This window comes from Bos indicus, chromosome X (genome assembly GCF_029378745.1).
Source record: "Bos indicus isolate NIAB-ARS_2022 breed Sahiwal x Tharparkar chromosome X, NIAB-ARS_B.indTharparkar_mat_pri_1.0, whole genome shotgun sequence".
In the NCBI taxonomy this organism is placed as follows: domain Eukaryota; kingdom Metazoa; phylum Chordata; class Mammalia; order Artiodactyla; family Bovidae; genus Bos; species Bos indicus.
The window spans coordinates 38753261-38767971 of record NC_091789.1 but is presented as its reverse complement, the minus strand read 5'-3'; the positions used below and the strand labels follow the sequence as shown (position 1 = coordinate 38767971).

At 60.3% G+C, this 14711-nt stretch overlaps 2 protein-coding genes across 2 annotated transcripts in view; one reads left to right on the top strand and one right to left on the bottom strand.

Moving 5' to 3' along the window:
• Positions 1-3588: 3588 nt before the first annotated feature.
• The window catches only part of HAUS7 (HAUS augmin like complex subunit 7), a 36510-nt gene continuing 25387 nt past the window's right edge, over positions 3589-14711 (top strand). The window contains exon 1 of the mRNA XM_070785197.1: positions 3589-3737. The gene's annotated coding sequence lies outside the window, so the exon portion shown is untranslated. The remainder of the gene's footprint in view (positions 3738-14711) is intronic.
• On the bottom strand, positions 4753-9470 carry ECMX (extracellular matrix protein 2). Its single transcript, XM_019955430.2, has 6 exons — positions 9411-9470; positions 9105-9237; positions 8742-8899; positions 7756-7895; positions 5605-5931; positions 4753-5165 (listed from the first exon to the last, which is right to left on the bottom strand). Exons 1-6 carry the CDS (start codon positions 9468-9470, stop codon positions 4985-4987), a joined length of 999 nt encoding a protein of 332 aa, XP_019810989.2. The 3' UTR covers positions 4753-4984.

The window sequence follows — 14711 nt, the reverse complement described above, 5'->3', positions numbered from 1 at the left end:
TAGGTGAATTAATTGTATGCTATAGAACCTTTCCAAAACATACTATGGAAAAATCTGGACAAGCTTTTTGGTCAATGCAACATAGCTCCATAAAGTTATTGAAACCTTTTTTTAAATAAAAAAAAAAAAAGCAAACAAAAAGGGCACAAGGCATGCCTACCACCCAAGGAGCCAAGTTGCTTACTGAGTAAGGTCCCACCTGGCCTGGTGCCCCCAGCCACCCTCTGTGGAGCCTTGCACTGCTCTGGGGACTCTGCGGCCGGGCTCTGAGCTCTGCAGGGAGGCGACTGGAGCAGGACATGGCCACACACAGTGCCAGAGGCACTCAGGAAGGCTTCCTGGAGGAGAGGACTTAAAGCAGACAACTAGAGAAGAGGGACATTGTTGGCAGAAGGAAGACCATAGGGGAGCAGGAAGGCAGTTAGGTGGGAAAGCTTAGTGGTGGGCCAGGCAGGCTCCTGGAGGGAACTTGGGGCAGCAGTGAGGCTACACCCTGCACCTTGGAGCTCTTCCCCGCAGCTGGAGGTGCATCTGGGGCAATATGTCCGTAAATACGGTTCTTGCGCCTGGAAGGCTTTTCTGTCTGTGGTTTGCAGTCTGCAATAAGCCATAACTGCACGCCCGGCCCAAGGCCCACTGAGTCACTGGGCCTGGCCCTCTAATTTGGGGGCCACTCCCAGACCAGCCAGGCTGCACCTCAGTCCTGGGCCTCCCCCGCCCCCTCCCTCTTCTCTGCAGCCGAGGAACAACTGGGACCCCAGTTGAAGCAGCCGCTGAGTACAGCATGTCCTGCTGGCCAGCGGAGCCACGGCCTCCTGGCCTCTGGCCTCCCGGGGCTGGGAGGAGGCAGCAGGAGGCAGGGGAGGGCAGGCATGGGGTCAAGGCAGGAAGGAAGAGCAGGCATTTCCTGAGGCCCCCGGGCCCTCAGAGGAGGCTGATGCACAGCTGTCTTAGCTCCACAAGAACCAGCACAGACAGGGCTGGCTGAGGGACTGGAGGTGGGGGCGGGTGGGCCGGAAGGCAGAGGCCAGCCTCTGCCAGCAGGAGCCCAGGGGTGACTAACGCCCTTTCCCAGCATTCTCTGTACCTCTGGGACATCACTGCACAGGCCCCCAAAGCCCCAGTCTGGACACTAGTCCCAAGGGACTAAAGAGGACTAGGTGATCCTGCCAGCAGCCCCCTGCCCCTCAGCCAGGATACCCTAGCAGCCTCCACTTGTTAGAAGGCCCTTGTGCCAGGAGTCAAGAACACAGCCCGCTCAAGCTGCCTTTGCTGCGCATCCCTCAAGGGCAGAGTCTGGTAGCCTAGGAGGTGGCCCAGTGGGCCGGGCTCCCAGAGGCTCAGAGAGCGCCTGCCCCAGCCTGAGCGCCAGCCCACCCAGATGCTCGCCGCCATCCTGTGTGCTTCTAGGGTCTAGAGAGATTATCCTGGCCCTGACTTTCAGGGGCCCTCAGCCAGCCCCCTTTCAGGGCCTTCCTGGCCTCCCTGCCCTGCTGTGTCTGGCTGGTGCTCCCCTCTGCCTCTGCTAATCACTCCCCTTCTTTGTTTTTCTGGGCTCCCCAGTCCTTTTTCAGGTCTCTCTTCTGCATCTCTGTCACTTCCCTGGGCACTGAGTTAGTCAGCCTCAACTTCCACTGGTCCCCCTCACCTGCCTGGAGCTCACTGGATGGGGCACAGGGAGGACTTATGGGAGGAGGAAGAGGAGGCTCCCAGTGGTGTCCCGGGGCTGCTTTCCAGCCCCTCCTTGGAGTGCTCCCAAGGGTTCTTGCACAGCCAGCCCAGTAGGAGGAATCACCCACAGAAGCCCCATTGCCAGGCAGGGACCTGTCACACACATACATTAGGGTTACTTCCTTAACACGCCACCCTGCCTAGAACTCAGCCAAGATCTTGGAGAGGGCCCTCGAGGCTCCTAGGCACTGCAGCCCCTGCACCCAAGCCAACACCCCCAAGTTCACAGCCTTGCCTGCCGTCACTCTCAGCCTGCTGGTTTTATCCACTGCCCTCGTCCACACTGCCCAAATCTCTGCACCCTCATGGGCTGGGCAGGGCCAGGGCCGGGGACCAGTCCCACTCCTTAGAGTGGGCCGAATCTCCGCTTTCTGGAAGGTTCCCAGCACTGATGGCTGAGGCGTGGTCGGTGAAAGTTGGCACTCTCTATGCCAGAGCTTTTTTTGACCTTCCCTTGAGGACATAATCACACAGCGGCTCTGTGTCCCAGGCTGCCAGGGTTGTAATTTCAGGGCTCAAAGGGGGCTCCGTGGGGGCCTGGCCCACGTCTAGCTATCTTTAGAGAGGCACGCTCTGGGTGTGGCTAGAGGAGGCAGCTGGACAGGGGACTGTGCCACAGGGCTGCATCTGTGGCCGCTTGCAAAGCCATGGAGACCCCAGAAGGCCATGAAACAGGGAAGGGTCCTCCCTTGGAGGACGCCAGCCCCCAGGAGTGGGCCCTGGATCTGCCTGCTGCCCTGGGCCCAGCAGGCTCTGGTGGGTGCTGTAGCCGAGAGCAGGTGCAGGGTTGGGGGCCAGGCAGCCAGCCTTGCTGGACTGGCCCTGCGTGCCCGCCATGGTGCCACTGCTCACAGGTCGGGGTCAGGGGAGGCACAGGCCTGGGGGAAGCAGCATGCCTGTCACATCCTTTGTCCTCCTCACTCTCTAACGCCCCTTCCTCAGCCTGTCTTTCTTAAAGACCATGAGGCAGGAGGAAGGCTTGGAACCAGCTGGGGGAAGCCCCTCGAAGGACTGGGTGGCAGGCCCTCGGGTTGGAGCCCGGGGGAAGAGGAAGAGGTGGCCGGAAGAACGTTGGTGGGCAGAACTGTGGGATTGTGCATGGGGTGGGGCCCTCGAGGTTCCTGGAAGGAGTTCCCCCTGACTCCCTGTCCCCCTTCTCTGCTCCCAGTGGCCATTAGCCTCTGTGACTCGCTCCTGGTTCCTGCTGTCCCCACTGGTCTCATCCTCAGTCGTACCCCTGCTGTCGGAAGACCTCTGCCGCCTTGGTCCAGGGACTGATGAATGCATTGCTTTTCACCACCTGAATATAGTCACCCCTAACCTGTCATCACCACCATCACCGTGATGACCATGAGGAACCCTCTGATGCCCAGTGTTTCTGGGTTACCACTGGGCACCACCACCAGCAGGCACCAATTAGCAGAGGGTACAGGGTGGGCTTGGTCCTGCCTCCAGGTCTTGGCCACACTGTGCTTGCTCCCCTGGCTCGGGGTCTGTCTGGGGTTGTCACCCTCCTCGGGGTCATGCCGCCACAGGCACCACCCGGATAGGACTGAAAGCCCTGACATCCCGGCCCTCTTGGGGAGTTGCCTGAGCTGAACAGAGGGTCTTTGCCCCAGTCACCCCCTCCTTTGCTGGGAAGGCCTACCTAATGATGACAGGGGGTATAAAAGTCCTGTGCCCTGTTCCAGCTCCTGACCAGCTGGGGTCCAGGGCACCTGTAGGCCTTGGCTTGTCTTGCATTGTTGGTCACATGCCAGCTTCTCCCTGGGCCTACTCTTATCCTCCCCTCCCCTCAAGAGCCTCCGAGGAGACTTCCTCATGCCTCTCCTTGCCTCTGAGTCAGCTTCCGGGGAGCTCAATGGTGGATACCCGCTCGGGGCTGAGGAGGGTCATGGAAGGATTGCCCAGCCCCTGCTGGGTTCAGTCCACCTGACAGAAGCCCCAAGGGCCAAGCGCTCTCTGTGTGAAGTGGAATTAGCCCAGAGGGTCTGCTCAGTAGGGAGGTAAGAGCAGTTGGGAGTGGGGGTTGCCCAGCCTGAATTTCCTGTGCCTGCCAGGGGGCCAGAACTCTGAGTCCGGGGAGGGGACTGGGGGCTGACTGACCTGGAGCTGGAAGGGCTGGTGGGGCAGGCAGCCAGACTGGGGAGGAGGGTTTGTGAGAGCTGGGAAAGCAAGGGGGGGCCTCCCCACAGGGCCAGTGCCTCAAGGGCTGCTGACCTCTGACCCAGTCCAAACAGGAAGTGCCATATCTGTGGGCCCAGGCCCAAGAGGAAAAGGAATGCAAGGATGAGTCCAAAGCAAACACTCCGCCAGCTTCCCAGGCCTCTCCCCGCCCTCTGCCAGAGTCTGGCCTTTTCTCTGCTCAGAACTCAGGGCTGAGGCGTGTGGGGGCTGACTTCAGAATAGGACTGACGCAGGACTCCCAGCTCCCAGGCCCAGACCCCAGGCCGAGGCACTGGCAGGGCAAGGTCTTGACAGTGGGCACTTTTTCCTTCACATCCAGCAGCTGCGCTGCATCCTCAGTGCCTGTCATGTGCTCTCTCTCTGGCCGCCATATTGCCATGAGCTCCCCACGCCCCGGGGCAGGGGCTGTGAACTGTTCCAATGACCTCCAATGGGCTCTCAGCACAGTTGAAGGGCCTGGTGGGGCTGAGCGCTCATAGCTAGCTGCTGTCTCCCCCACCAGGAGGACAGTCAGCACCTCTTGTGTGTGTCCACTCCCGGGACAGAGATGCTTCCTGGACAAGAGGGTAGTGATGCTTCCCTGAACAGTGGAGGTGAGCCGGGCCTCTAGATGAATTTGGGCCAAGGTGCAAGGGGACTTCAGGACCCTGGCCAGGGTGGGTGGGGGTGGGGAGACTCTTGGAGAAGATTCTAGAATCAGGCCCTCTTAACCTCCTGCTGATGAATCCATGTCCAGGATGTGGGCTCTGAGGGCTCCATGCACCCTGGAGTGCCAACATGTACAGGCAGCTGAGATCCAGGAGGGAGGGAGGGAGGGAGGCCGGTGGAGGCAAGTGGGCTTGAATGAGATTTATTTATTATGTTCAAGTCCAAACCAGCACTGTACCAGGCTGGGCCATCTACTGAGTGAAGGGGCCTTGGCAGTCAATGGGACGTGGGCACATCTGAAGCAGCAGGGTCTTCTAGAACTTTCTTCCAGTGGTGCATCAATCCATCAGAGCTGGGCCTAGGCACCTGCCACCTCCAGTCCCCCAAGAGAAGGGGGCGGGGAAGGCTGGCCGTGGGGCTAGGCAGACTCCCCCTCCCCCTGCTGGGGCTCGAGGACCACGCTATGGTAGGCTCGGATGCAGGAGAAGGCAGTGGGTGGGATGCGGCGCCGGTCAATAAGGTTGTTCTCCAGGTGAGTGGAGATGAGGTTGGAGTCCTGGGCCACACGTGTGTCACAGATGGAATTCAGGGGCACGTGTCTGTGGAGGAAGGGTTGCAGGAGGAGCCGAGACCCAAGAAAGGAGAGTCAGGCATCAGGCGAGAGGAAAGAAAGCGTGGCTCCACAGTGGATGGTGGGGACACCAAGGCACAGACACCAGGCCCAGGGTGGAGGGTCACCTGGCCACTCAGGGCTCCCAACTTCTCCCACCCTCCCCCGGCCCAGATTCTTCTACCAGCCACTGGGCACGGCCACCAATCACAGCAATCAAGATGGGCCCATGGAGGCAGGGAAGGATGACCCCACAGTCTTGCTGCCGGCCTCTGGGGCCCCTGGGTGACGAGTCCACGGGCCAGAACATCTGGCCAGCCTGCCAGGCAGGGTCTCTGGGTCTCAGCGGAGCTGCCTTCCCCCCTGGACTGGAGGTGGGGACAGGCCAGGATGGGGTGGGGTGAGGGAACAGCAGGATGCAGCCCTACCTGATCTTGTTGTGGCTCAGACGCAGCACCTGCAGTGCCCGGAGGCCCAGGAGACCCCTTGGGACGGCCTGCAGCTGGTTGTGGTCTAGGAGCAGCTCAGCCAGGGAGGCCTGCAGGCCCAGGAAGGACACGCCGTGGATGCCGTCCTCACGCAGGCTGTTGTGGGCCAGGTGCAGGGTCTCCAGGCCGGGCTTCATGTGCGCGAACACATAGCCGGGGATGCGCTCGATGCGGTTGTGGTGCAGCGTCAGGTGGCGAAGGCCCCGGGGCAGGAAGGAGGGCACGTGCACCAGCTGGTTGTAGGACAGGTCGAGGGCCTCCAGCTTCCTGGGGTGCGGTAGGGGAGCTATAGTCGGGGGCCCTTGGTCCACACCCCAGAGGAGGGTGGGGACTTGCTTCAAGATGGCAGCCACCATCAAGTCTCCCAACGGCTGGGGAGGGTCAGGCCCTGTCTGGCTTATGTGCCCTCTGTCCATGGAGGCTGGGAAAAGGTCTACAGGGTCCTCCCTTGCTCACTGCAGAGCTAGTGAGGCTGGCCCTCGGGGCGGAGATGGAAGACCCGCTCCCTTTCCTTTCCCTCCCTCCTAAGCCTGAGCGGAGGGGCCAGTGGTCTGGGCCAAGAGCTATCTCCCTGGTGGTCCTCATGCCGCACTTTTTCGACCTCTTGACCCTACCCAGGCTGAAGGCAAGCTGAAGACTGATGGGGAGGGAAACCAGGAGCACAGGGTAGTGATGCTTCTAGAACAGATCAGGGCAAGGCAAGTGGCTTCTCTCACTGATATCCCCCCTCCCCCAGCCCCTGTGGGTGGGGTCAGGTCTTTGGCCTTGCTGTGGATGCCATCCTCTGTCCAAAGCAGGTGGGTCTCTGGTGCCTCCCAAGCCTGCCGAGCCAGTAGCCCCCTCTCTGTCTACCAGCCGGAGAAAAACTGGCCGGCGCCGGCCTAGGCTTGACTGGCCGCCAGCCCCCTGCCCAGGCCCCGTGGCAGGAGTGGAGCACGGCTGGGCGGCCCCTCCCTAGGCTGCTGTCTGCTTTCCTTTGCCCCCTTGGCAAGAGGGGGAGAGGAAAAAGGAATAATTAAACCCAAACGTCCTGGTAACTTTTTCCTGGAACACGAGGGCGCAGGGCGGGAGGCTCTGGTCCCTGGAATGGCGGTCCGGACTCTCAACCCCTCCCTCACCCTACCCCTGCCCTGCCTCAGTTGTCTTCAGACCCCAAGGATTGTCCCTCCCCAGCCCTTTGGCCAGTCCTGGGGTCACATCCTGACTCCTTAAGCAGTGCCTGTAAAGGCGCTATCTGCTCCCCATCCCCTCCTGACCTGACTCAGCCATCCAAATGAGATCATGGGGACTCATCCTGGACCCTTCTTTCTATAGTGGGGTTACTAGTGCCCCCCAAAGATATGGCTGCCCAGAACCCATGTATGTGACCTGATTTGGCAAAAAAGGTCTTTGTAGATGTGAGTGAGTGAAGGATCTTAGGATGACATCATCCTGCTTTAGGATGAGCAGGGAGGTTGTCTTACAAGACAGAAGAGGAGAGACACAGACACAGAGGGGAAGCCAGGTGAAAAATGCAGAGACTGCAGTGATGTGGCCACAAGCCAAGCAGCACCTGGAGACCCCAGAAACAGGAAGAGGCAGAAGAGATCCTACCCTGGAGGGAACACGGCCCTGCCACACCTTGATTTTGGATCTCTGACCTCCAGAACTATGAAAACAGAGTGCTGTGTTGTTTTAAGCTGCCCTCTTTGTGGTACTTAGTTATGGCTGCCCCAGGAAGGTCACAGGCCTTTTTCCTGGGGCTGCCATCTCTTCCATGCCCCTTCCTGCTCCCGTTGCTTCCTAGCTAAACCCAGCATGGGGACAGCTTGCAGCACCTAGACTGCCCTCCCTCTGGGCAAGGGCAGAGGAGGGATATTGTGGCCTTGGGAGTTCTGTCAGGTGGGAGGGCCAGAGGGAAATCTTGGAGAAGCAGGTGGTGACTGAGGGCCCAGGCCACCCTGAACCCTGGGCAGGGACCCAGGTGACCCACCAGGCCCTGTGAAGTCTCTCTGCCTTCCCTCATAACTCTCTGCTTCCTTTGTGAGCATCCTCTATCTCTGTGCCCATGGGGCAGAGCTTGGCCAGTGCCAGGGGGACCACAGTACTCACGGAAGATCGATCCAAGCACGGGGTGCCAGTCGGTCCTCCTGGAGCCGGTTGTTGCTGAGAACCAGCACGCTGAGGCTGCGGCTGTGGTTCAGTGTGCCCTCTCTCACCTCCTCAATGATGTTTGTGCCCAAGTGCAGCTCCTAGGGCCAGGGTTCAGGGTAAGCGGTCCAGCCACCACTCAGTGGTGGCCTAGCCCAGCTCCTTGCCCCCTTCCACTAGGTGCCATTGTCTCTGCCCTTCTCAGGGCTGTGGCCAGCTGTGCAAAAGATCCCAGTTGACACCTGCAAGCTGTACCACGACTCTTCAGAGTCCCACAAGACAGGCTCAGAGAGCATTGCCAAGCACTGGGGATCATGCAGCTCAGAGAGGGCATGACCCTTGTTCAGGGACACCTGGCAGGTCCACGATGGTCCTCGAGGCTCAATTTTGGGCTCTAGGAAGGTTTAATCAGGCGGAGGAAAGGCCCTTTGGTGCTGAGGCCTTGTGGGTTTAGCATCAAAGCAGCTGGCCCAGCTGTTGTGGGCAGACACTCCAGTGTTTTGGCCACAGCTTTATCCTTGTGGCTCAGTTGGTAAAGAATCAACTTGCAATGTGGGAGACCTGGGTTCAATCCCTGGGTTGGGAAGATCCCCTGGAGAAGAAAAAGGCTACCCACTCCAGTATTCTGGCCTGGAAAAGTCCATGGACTGTATAGTCCATGGGGTTGCAAAGAGTTGGACACGACTGAGTGACTCTCACTTCCAGGGATTCCCTGGTGGCTCAGACAGTAAGGTGTCTTCCTGCAATGCAGGAGACCCAGGTTCGATCCCTGGGTTGGGAAGATCCCCTGGAGAAGGAAATGGCAACCCACTCCAGTACTCTTTACCTAGAAAATTCCATGGATGGAGGAGCCTGGTGGGCTACAGTCCCTGGGGTTGCAAAGAGTCGGACACAACTGAGTGACTTCACTTCCCTTTGCCTCTTGTGGCCTTGGGGCTTGTAGTTACCTGCAGGGAGGCTGGCAGGCCGGGTGGGATGGTCCGAAGCTGGTTCCGGTCCAGCCTCAGGTACAGCAGGCTGCGCAGGGGCTGGAAGGCCAGGGGGGAGATGTTTCCGTCATGTAGCCGGTTCCCTTCTACCTCCAGCGTCAGCAGCTGGCTGAGACCTGTGGCAGCAGGCCGAGGGGGCAGGTGAACTGACTGCCGAGCCCAGAAGGCTGGCTGGGAGCTGCCCACCTTAGCTCCAGAGACACCCGCCCCGGCCCTGGAGGCCAGGGCCACCTTTCTGGGTTGGTGCTCCCTGTCTGTCCCCCAGGAGGCTGCCTTGGGTGGAGCCTCCTCTTGGCCCCTCCCCCTGGGGCCTATTTGCACCTTGGAAGCTGCTGTGCTCCAGGCCCTGAAGAAGGTTGTCATTGAGTTTGAGCTCCTGCAGGGAGGCGGGCAAGGCTGGCACTGTGGACAGCAAGTTCCCATCCAAGTTCAGCCGCTTCAGCCGTGTCAGATTCTAGGAGGTTGGAGGAGAAGACCAAGCTAGAGACTGGGGTGCCGCTGGCTGGGGCTGGGCCTTCCGGGTGTGGCCTTGAGCTCGTCCTTCCCATAGACACCCTGGTTGGGTTGAATCACAGCTTCCTGGTTCTCTCTTGGACCAGGCTTGTCTGGCGATTTCTAAAACTCTACTCCGGTTCTCCCAAGAGTGCTGGTCCCTTGGGGGACCTCAGGATCTGTGTTGGCCTCCATGCTCCCAGCTATGGACCATGTCACCCTATATCACTGATGCCCCTGGCACTTGTCCCCGCAGGAGACCAAGATGAGGGGATGCTGTGTACCTTGAAGGCATGGGGGTGCAGGCCGAAGACATCCAGCTTATTCTTGCTCAAGTCGAGCCACTCCAGGTTGGGTAGTCCCAGGAACGTGTGGGCTGGGATCTTGGCAATTTCATTCTCTGTGCACACACAAGGCAGCCATTTTCCCGGCCCCTCTGTCTCCCTCCCCTCTGCCACTCCGTGCCTCCTCCACACAGGCCAGAGGCCACAGTGACAGACTCCTTGAAGGAGCTGATTCTTCTGATTGACACGGTCAGAGCCTCTCAGGTCAGAGGGGTTGTAAGTCGTCCCCAGGCGTGGTGGGGCAGCAGTCATGGGGACCAAAGACCAGCTGCGGCAGACACCCAGGTGTGTGTCCTTCTACCCCTGCCGTGGGAGTAGGTGTGGGAAAGCGGGGCCACCCACCTGCCAAGTAAAGCGTGGTCAGGCCAGGGTCGGACAGGGCAGGGACATGTTTCATCTTGACGTTACCGCAGGCGATGGCCGCCTGGGCCAGGAGGCAGGAGGCTGGCAGGGAGGGCATGATCCACTGCACAGTGCCTGGGCCTATAGGCCCAAGGCTCTGCCCTCGCCTGCTTCCAGCTCTTTTCTGCCCACGACCTGTGGTCTTGGAGGTGTTTCTGCCCCCTTCGCCTCGGCTATGATCCTTCTTCTCACACCATCCTGCTGGCCTGGGTTGCTGGGGGGCCCCTGGAGGATGAGAGATGAGGCCTCAGCCTGCTCACATAGCAACAGGGGCCCGCTGAGGAGCAAGGTCTTTCCTGGGGCTCCCCAGACCTGCTGGTGACTCAGCCAGCTGTACCAGAAAACAAGCCACTGGGCCTCCTGACCTCGGCACCAAGGGAAAAGGCCCAAATTGGGGCCCTGAGGCTAGGGGTAGAAGATCTGCCTTGGAAGGGTTGCCCTCCTGCCTTGCAGATGGGGTCACTCAGCTTGGGCACTCTGACAGCGGGTGGGGGTCTCAGTGGGTGGGGGTGTCAATGTGATTGGGCTATGTGTCCAAAGCCAGTCCTCACCTTTGGGGGACCTCTGGGTCTTTGGGCCCCTTTTCTTGGCTTCCTGGCCTCCAACTTGCCTACCCTGGCCCTTCTTGGCAGCCATGGCACCCTCTTGGGCTTGGGGGGTTCTTGCCACCCCAGGCCTGGCTGTATCTGTGGCATGGGGGTGGACCTGCACGGTGCCTGCCCCATGGTTGCGGCCCTGTTTGTGCTCCCAGGCTGCTGGCTGTGTCGACTTCCTCTGGGTCAGCCCGGGTCTGGCGAGGAGCTTCCAGCGAGGGGCTGTGGGCTGGGTGGGGGCTCCGGGGGCCCCCTCCTTGGAGGTGGGCCGCAGCAGTGGCCTGTCCAGCTGCCCATTGTCAGTCCTGTCCGGGCTCCTGTTCGTGAGCATGGGTCGCACTTGACCTGCAGAAGGAGCCAGTGTGGGCTGGGGTGGCTGGGACCCCTGTGTGCCTGGGAGGCAGCACCTCCTTCTCGAGGAGGGAGATCAGCCATTGGTCTGCCTGCCTCTCTCCTGTATTTGCCCAGGCTTCACTTCCACCTTTTTCCTCCTCTCCTCAGGAGCTCTCGGCCTTCTGTCACCAACCCAAAGTCACCAAGTGTCAGAGATTCCCTGATCTCCAACCCGCATTTTCACGGTGCCAGAGTGGGGGGCCCTGATTAGGAGAGAGCTTTTCAATGTGATAAGCAGGCTGCATCACCCTGCCTGCTTCTCAGAACTCCCAGGGATCCTTCAGGGACAAGGCACCAGCAAGTCCTTGGCTCATGACTGTGGGCCCAGGATACCTTCAGTTGCCCTATTCAGAGAGGTGGGGCCTGCTCCTGTGTCTCCAGTTCCCTGTGGCTTCTTCCTGAGCAAGGAAGGCTAGGGATCCCCTCTGGGAAGATGAAGGGTCGGTGCCACATGGCACAGTTTGCTCCTGGAGGTGGAGGCTCCACTGCCTACTGGGAGAGGAGGTGTTGAGGGTGAGGAGAGCCTACAGGCCACTCTGAGGGGCTATCAGCCATTGCAAAATGGGGATAATTGTCTCCCACCCCAGGCCTCCCCTCCACTGCATGGTGCATGCTGAGTCACTCAGTCGTGTCCAACTCTGTGTGACCCCCTGCACCCTAGTCCGCCGGGCTCCTCTGTCAATAGAATTCTCCAGGCAAGAATACTGGAGTGGGTTGCCATGCCCTTCTCCAGGGGGATCTTCCCCACCCAGGGATCAAACCCAGGTCTCCTGCATTGCAGGTGAATTCTTTACTGCTGAGCCACCTGGGGAAGCCCCTCATGGCATGGTAGCCCCTCCTCAACCAGCACTGACCATGATCCTGTCCTGCAAGTCCTGCTGTCTGCAGTGGGTAGGGGACTGGGTCCCCTCACGGGCCCCTCCCATCCCACCCCTGGGCCTGGGCGGGGCCTCCGCTTCCAGCCTCCCACGCTTCTCCTGGTTCCCTTGGTAGGCATTAGGGCAGCCAACTGTACTCTCCAACCAGCAAACCTGGGTCCATTCTTCCAGATCCAGCTGCAGCAGCCTCTCTTGGCAAGGGGGTGTCTTCTCTCCCCTGTCCCCACCATGGGCAATCAGCACAAGGGCCTCTCAGAGTCCACCATGCCCCCTTGCCCTCCAGGAATGGGTTCCCTGAGGCTCATGGATCCCTTGTGGCCCTGAATGGAACACTCATGGGGGGTCATGAGGTGGGCAGCCTCAGGGTGAATCCGCTTGCTCTCCCTCTGCGCCAGCCCTGGAGGTGGGGGGGTCCCGGTAGTGGGGGAGAGTGCCATCCTGCCAGCCTCCCTGCTAGTGCCACTTACTCACCGTCTGGGGGCCCAGATGCGCTGGGTAGTGGTGGCTGCAGGGTGGGCAGCCCTGTGGGGGTTGGCTGAACCCCGGGCCCTCTCGGGCCAAGGACTTGCTTGGCCAAGGCCCCTCCAGGGCAGCACCCCACCCAGAGAGCCAGGATGGGGAGCAGCACCCTCTTCATGGCCGCCGGAGCTGGCAAAAGAGATGAAAGGCTGGGAAGGATGGAACACCAGTGGGGCAGCAGGCGACAGTCTGGCTCCCAGAGCTACAGTGCTTCGAGCCTCCCCTACCCGGCCCAGCCCTCCTCCAGGAAGGCTGCCCCCCAATAAACGCCTCCCCAGGCCTGGCCCCCCGCTTCCCACAAAGTCCACTGCTCTCATCTGAGGAGAAAGAGAGATTGATTTTTTTTTTCTTGGACCTGAGCACTCTCTCTCCTTTTCTGAGAAGCCTGTGTTCATTCTCCGCTGGCCCTGACCCAGTGGCCCCCGTGAATGGGGCTTCTGTCTCTGTACACAGGGGGACCTGTGAGGCCCACCACAGACGGGGCTGCCCACCTCGGGCTTCCAGGTCCTACTTCAGTGACTGGGTAAAGAGAGAGTTCGGGCCTTGAGAGCCAACAACACACCTCAGGGCCTCCAAGGTCCTTGGGAGCCAGGGCAGGTTCCCAGGCCACTCAAACCATGGTGGCCCCAGCCACTCTGTCGCAGTTGCCGATGCTGAAGCCTCCCAATTCCAGGGGAGACAGAACCCGTGGGCAGAGCTGGGATGGGGCCCCAGTGCTCCCCACCTCTGGGCAGCTCCCTTTCCTCCAGGCTTCCACCTCCTCCTCTGTAAAATGGAGAGTGGGTATACATACACCCTGCAGGCTCCCCCCATGCCCTTACCCCCACATGGGCGTGTGTGTGGACCAGGGCAGCCGGGTTCTTCTGTAACCCTTTGCCTGGGGTGACCTGGCAGCCGCCTGGGTGAGGCCATCTCACAGGTCCTCACAGACTTCTTGGCTAACAGTTTCCAGGTCCCACTGGAACTGCTGACATCAGGCAGATGGGTCCCTCTGGGTCGGGATGGGGTTTGAGAGCAGGGGCAAAGAAGGGGTGTCTTGATCACAGGCTCCCTGGCCCGCCCTCAGAGGGCCCCAGCTCTAGGCCCAGCTGTGGTAGCGGGCGGGGGCTGGCAAAGCGGCCTGGTCTCACCACATGGCTCTTTGGGGCCAGCCTTGAGGAAGCTTTTCCTACAGCTCTGTCCAGCATTGACTTATGTTTGGAAGCGATCTTAAAAAATGAGTTAATTGTGGGCAAGGCTTGGGTGGAGGGGAGAGGGGGAGGGGGTGAGGAACAGGGCCAGGAAGGCTTGTGGAGGAGTGTCCTGTAGCCATCTGGGGCTCAAGGTATCTGTCCGGGGCCAGGGAGGAATGTGTGAGACCTAGGATGGGTCAGGGGGCACAGATTTCCCCCCATAAGTGAGTCTTCCTTTGTGCCTGGGGAGCAGCCTGAGTCCCGAGTGCCAGATGTGGTGAGGACACAGCAGTCACTGCCTTCCCAGAGCCCTTGGGACACCTAACAGTCCCACGTGAGCCACACAGGGTCCACTGTCCTATCTGAGGCTCTGGGTTAAGAACTGAATTTGGGACCATGAGACAGAGACAGTCTGGGGATTGTGATCAAGCGCCCTGGGAGCCAAGGATGAAGCCATCATCTGCTTGTGTGCTCATAGGTGACACAGGATATCCTGGGCTAATGTTTTGCTAAAGCTGGGGGAGGGGGAGAACGTAGGCACAGGAGGCCAGGGTTTGCCCAGGGATCCTGGACCACTGAGCCCAATCCCTCCCCACTCAGTACAGAGAAGGAACTGAGAGGGGGTAGGGTTGGCCCAAGTCTGATGCCAGAGACCGGGTCTCCTGCCTCCTGATCTGGGCATTGCTTGAGGACGTGGTAGGACCCAGACGGGCCCCTGGAGATGGATGGACTGGTGGGAGCCCCGGCTCTGACCCTCCCCCTGCCTGGGGATGGATTCTGGAATCCTGGCCCCCAACCTATTTCCCCTGTTCGCGCCGCTCCCCAGGCGCTGACTAAACATCCTGCCATCTGGTTCCCATTAGCTGGGCTGGAGGTGGGGGAAGCCTGTTCCCAGGTTTCTCTGGCACAGTGGCCTGGAGGAGGGAGGCCTAAGCTCCTACCCACCTAGGCAGGAAGGGGCGAGGCCTGGAGCACTCTCAGCCCCCCAGTCCCATGAAGTCCTGTCCTTGCTTCCCTTCTCCCACCGGGGGCTCCTTGGCCACCTGGCCATCTACTCTGTCCAGTATCGGGGCACCTGGCCATCGTGGGGACCTTGCAGCCACCCTCACAGAGCACAGCCTGCACACAGAGCTTG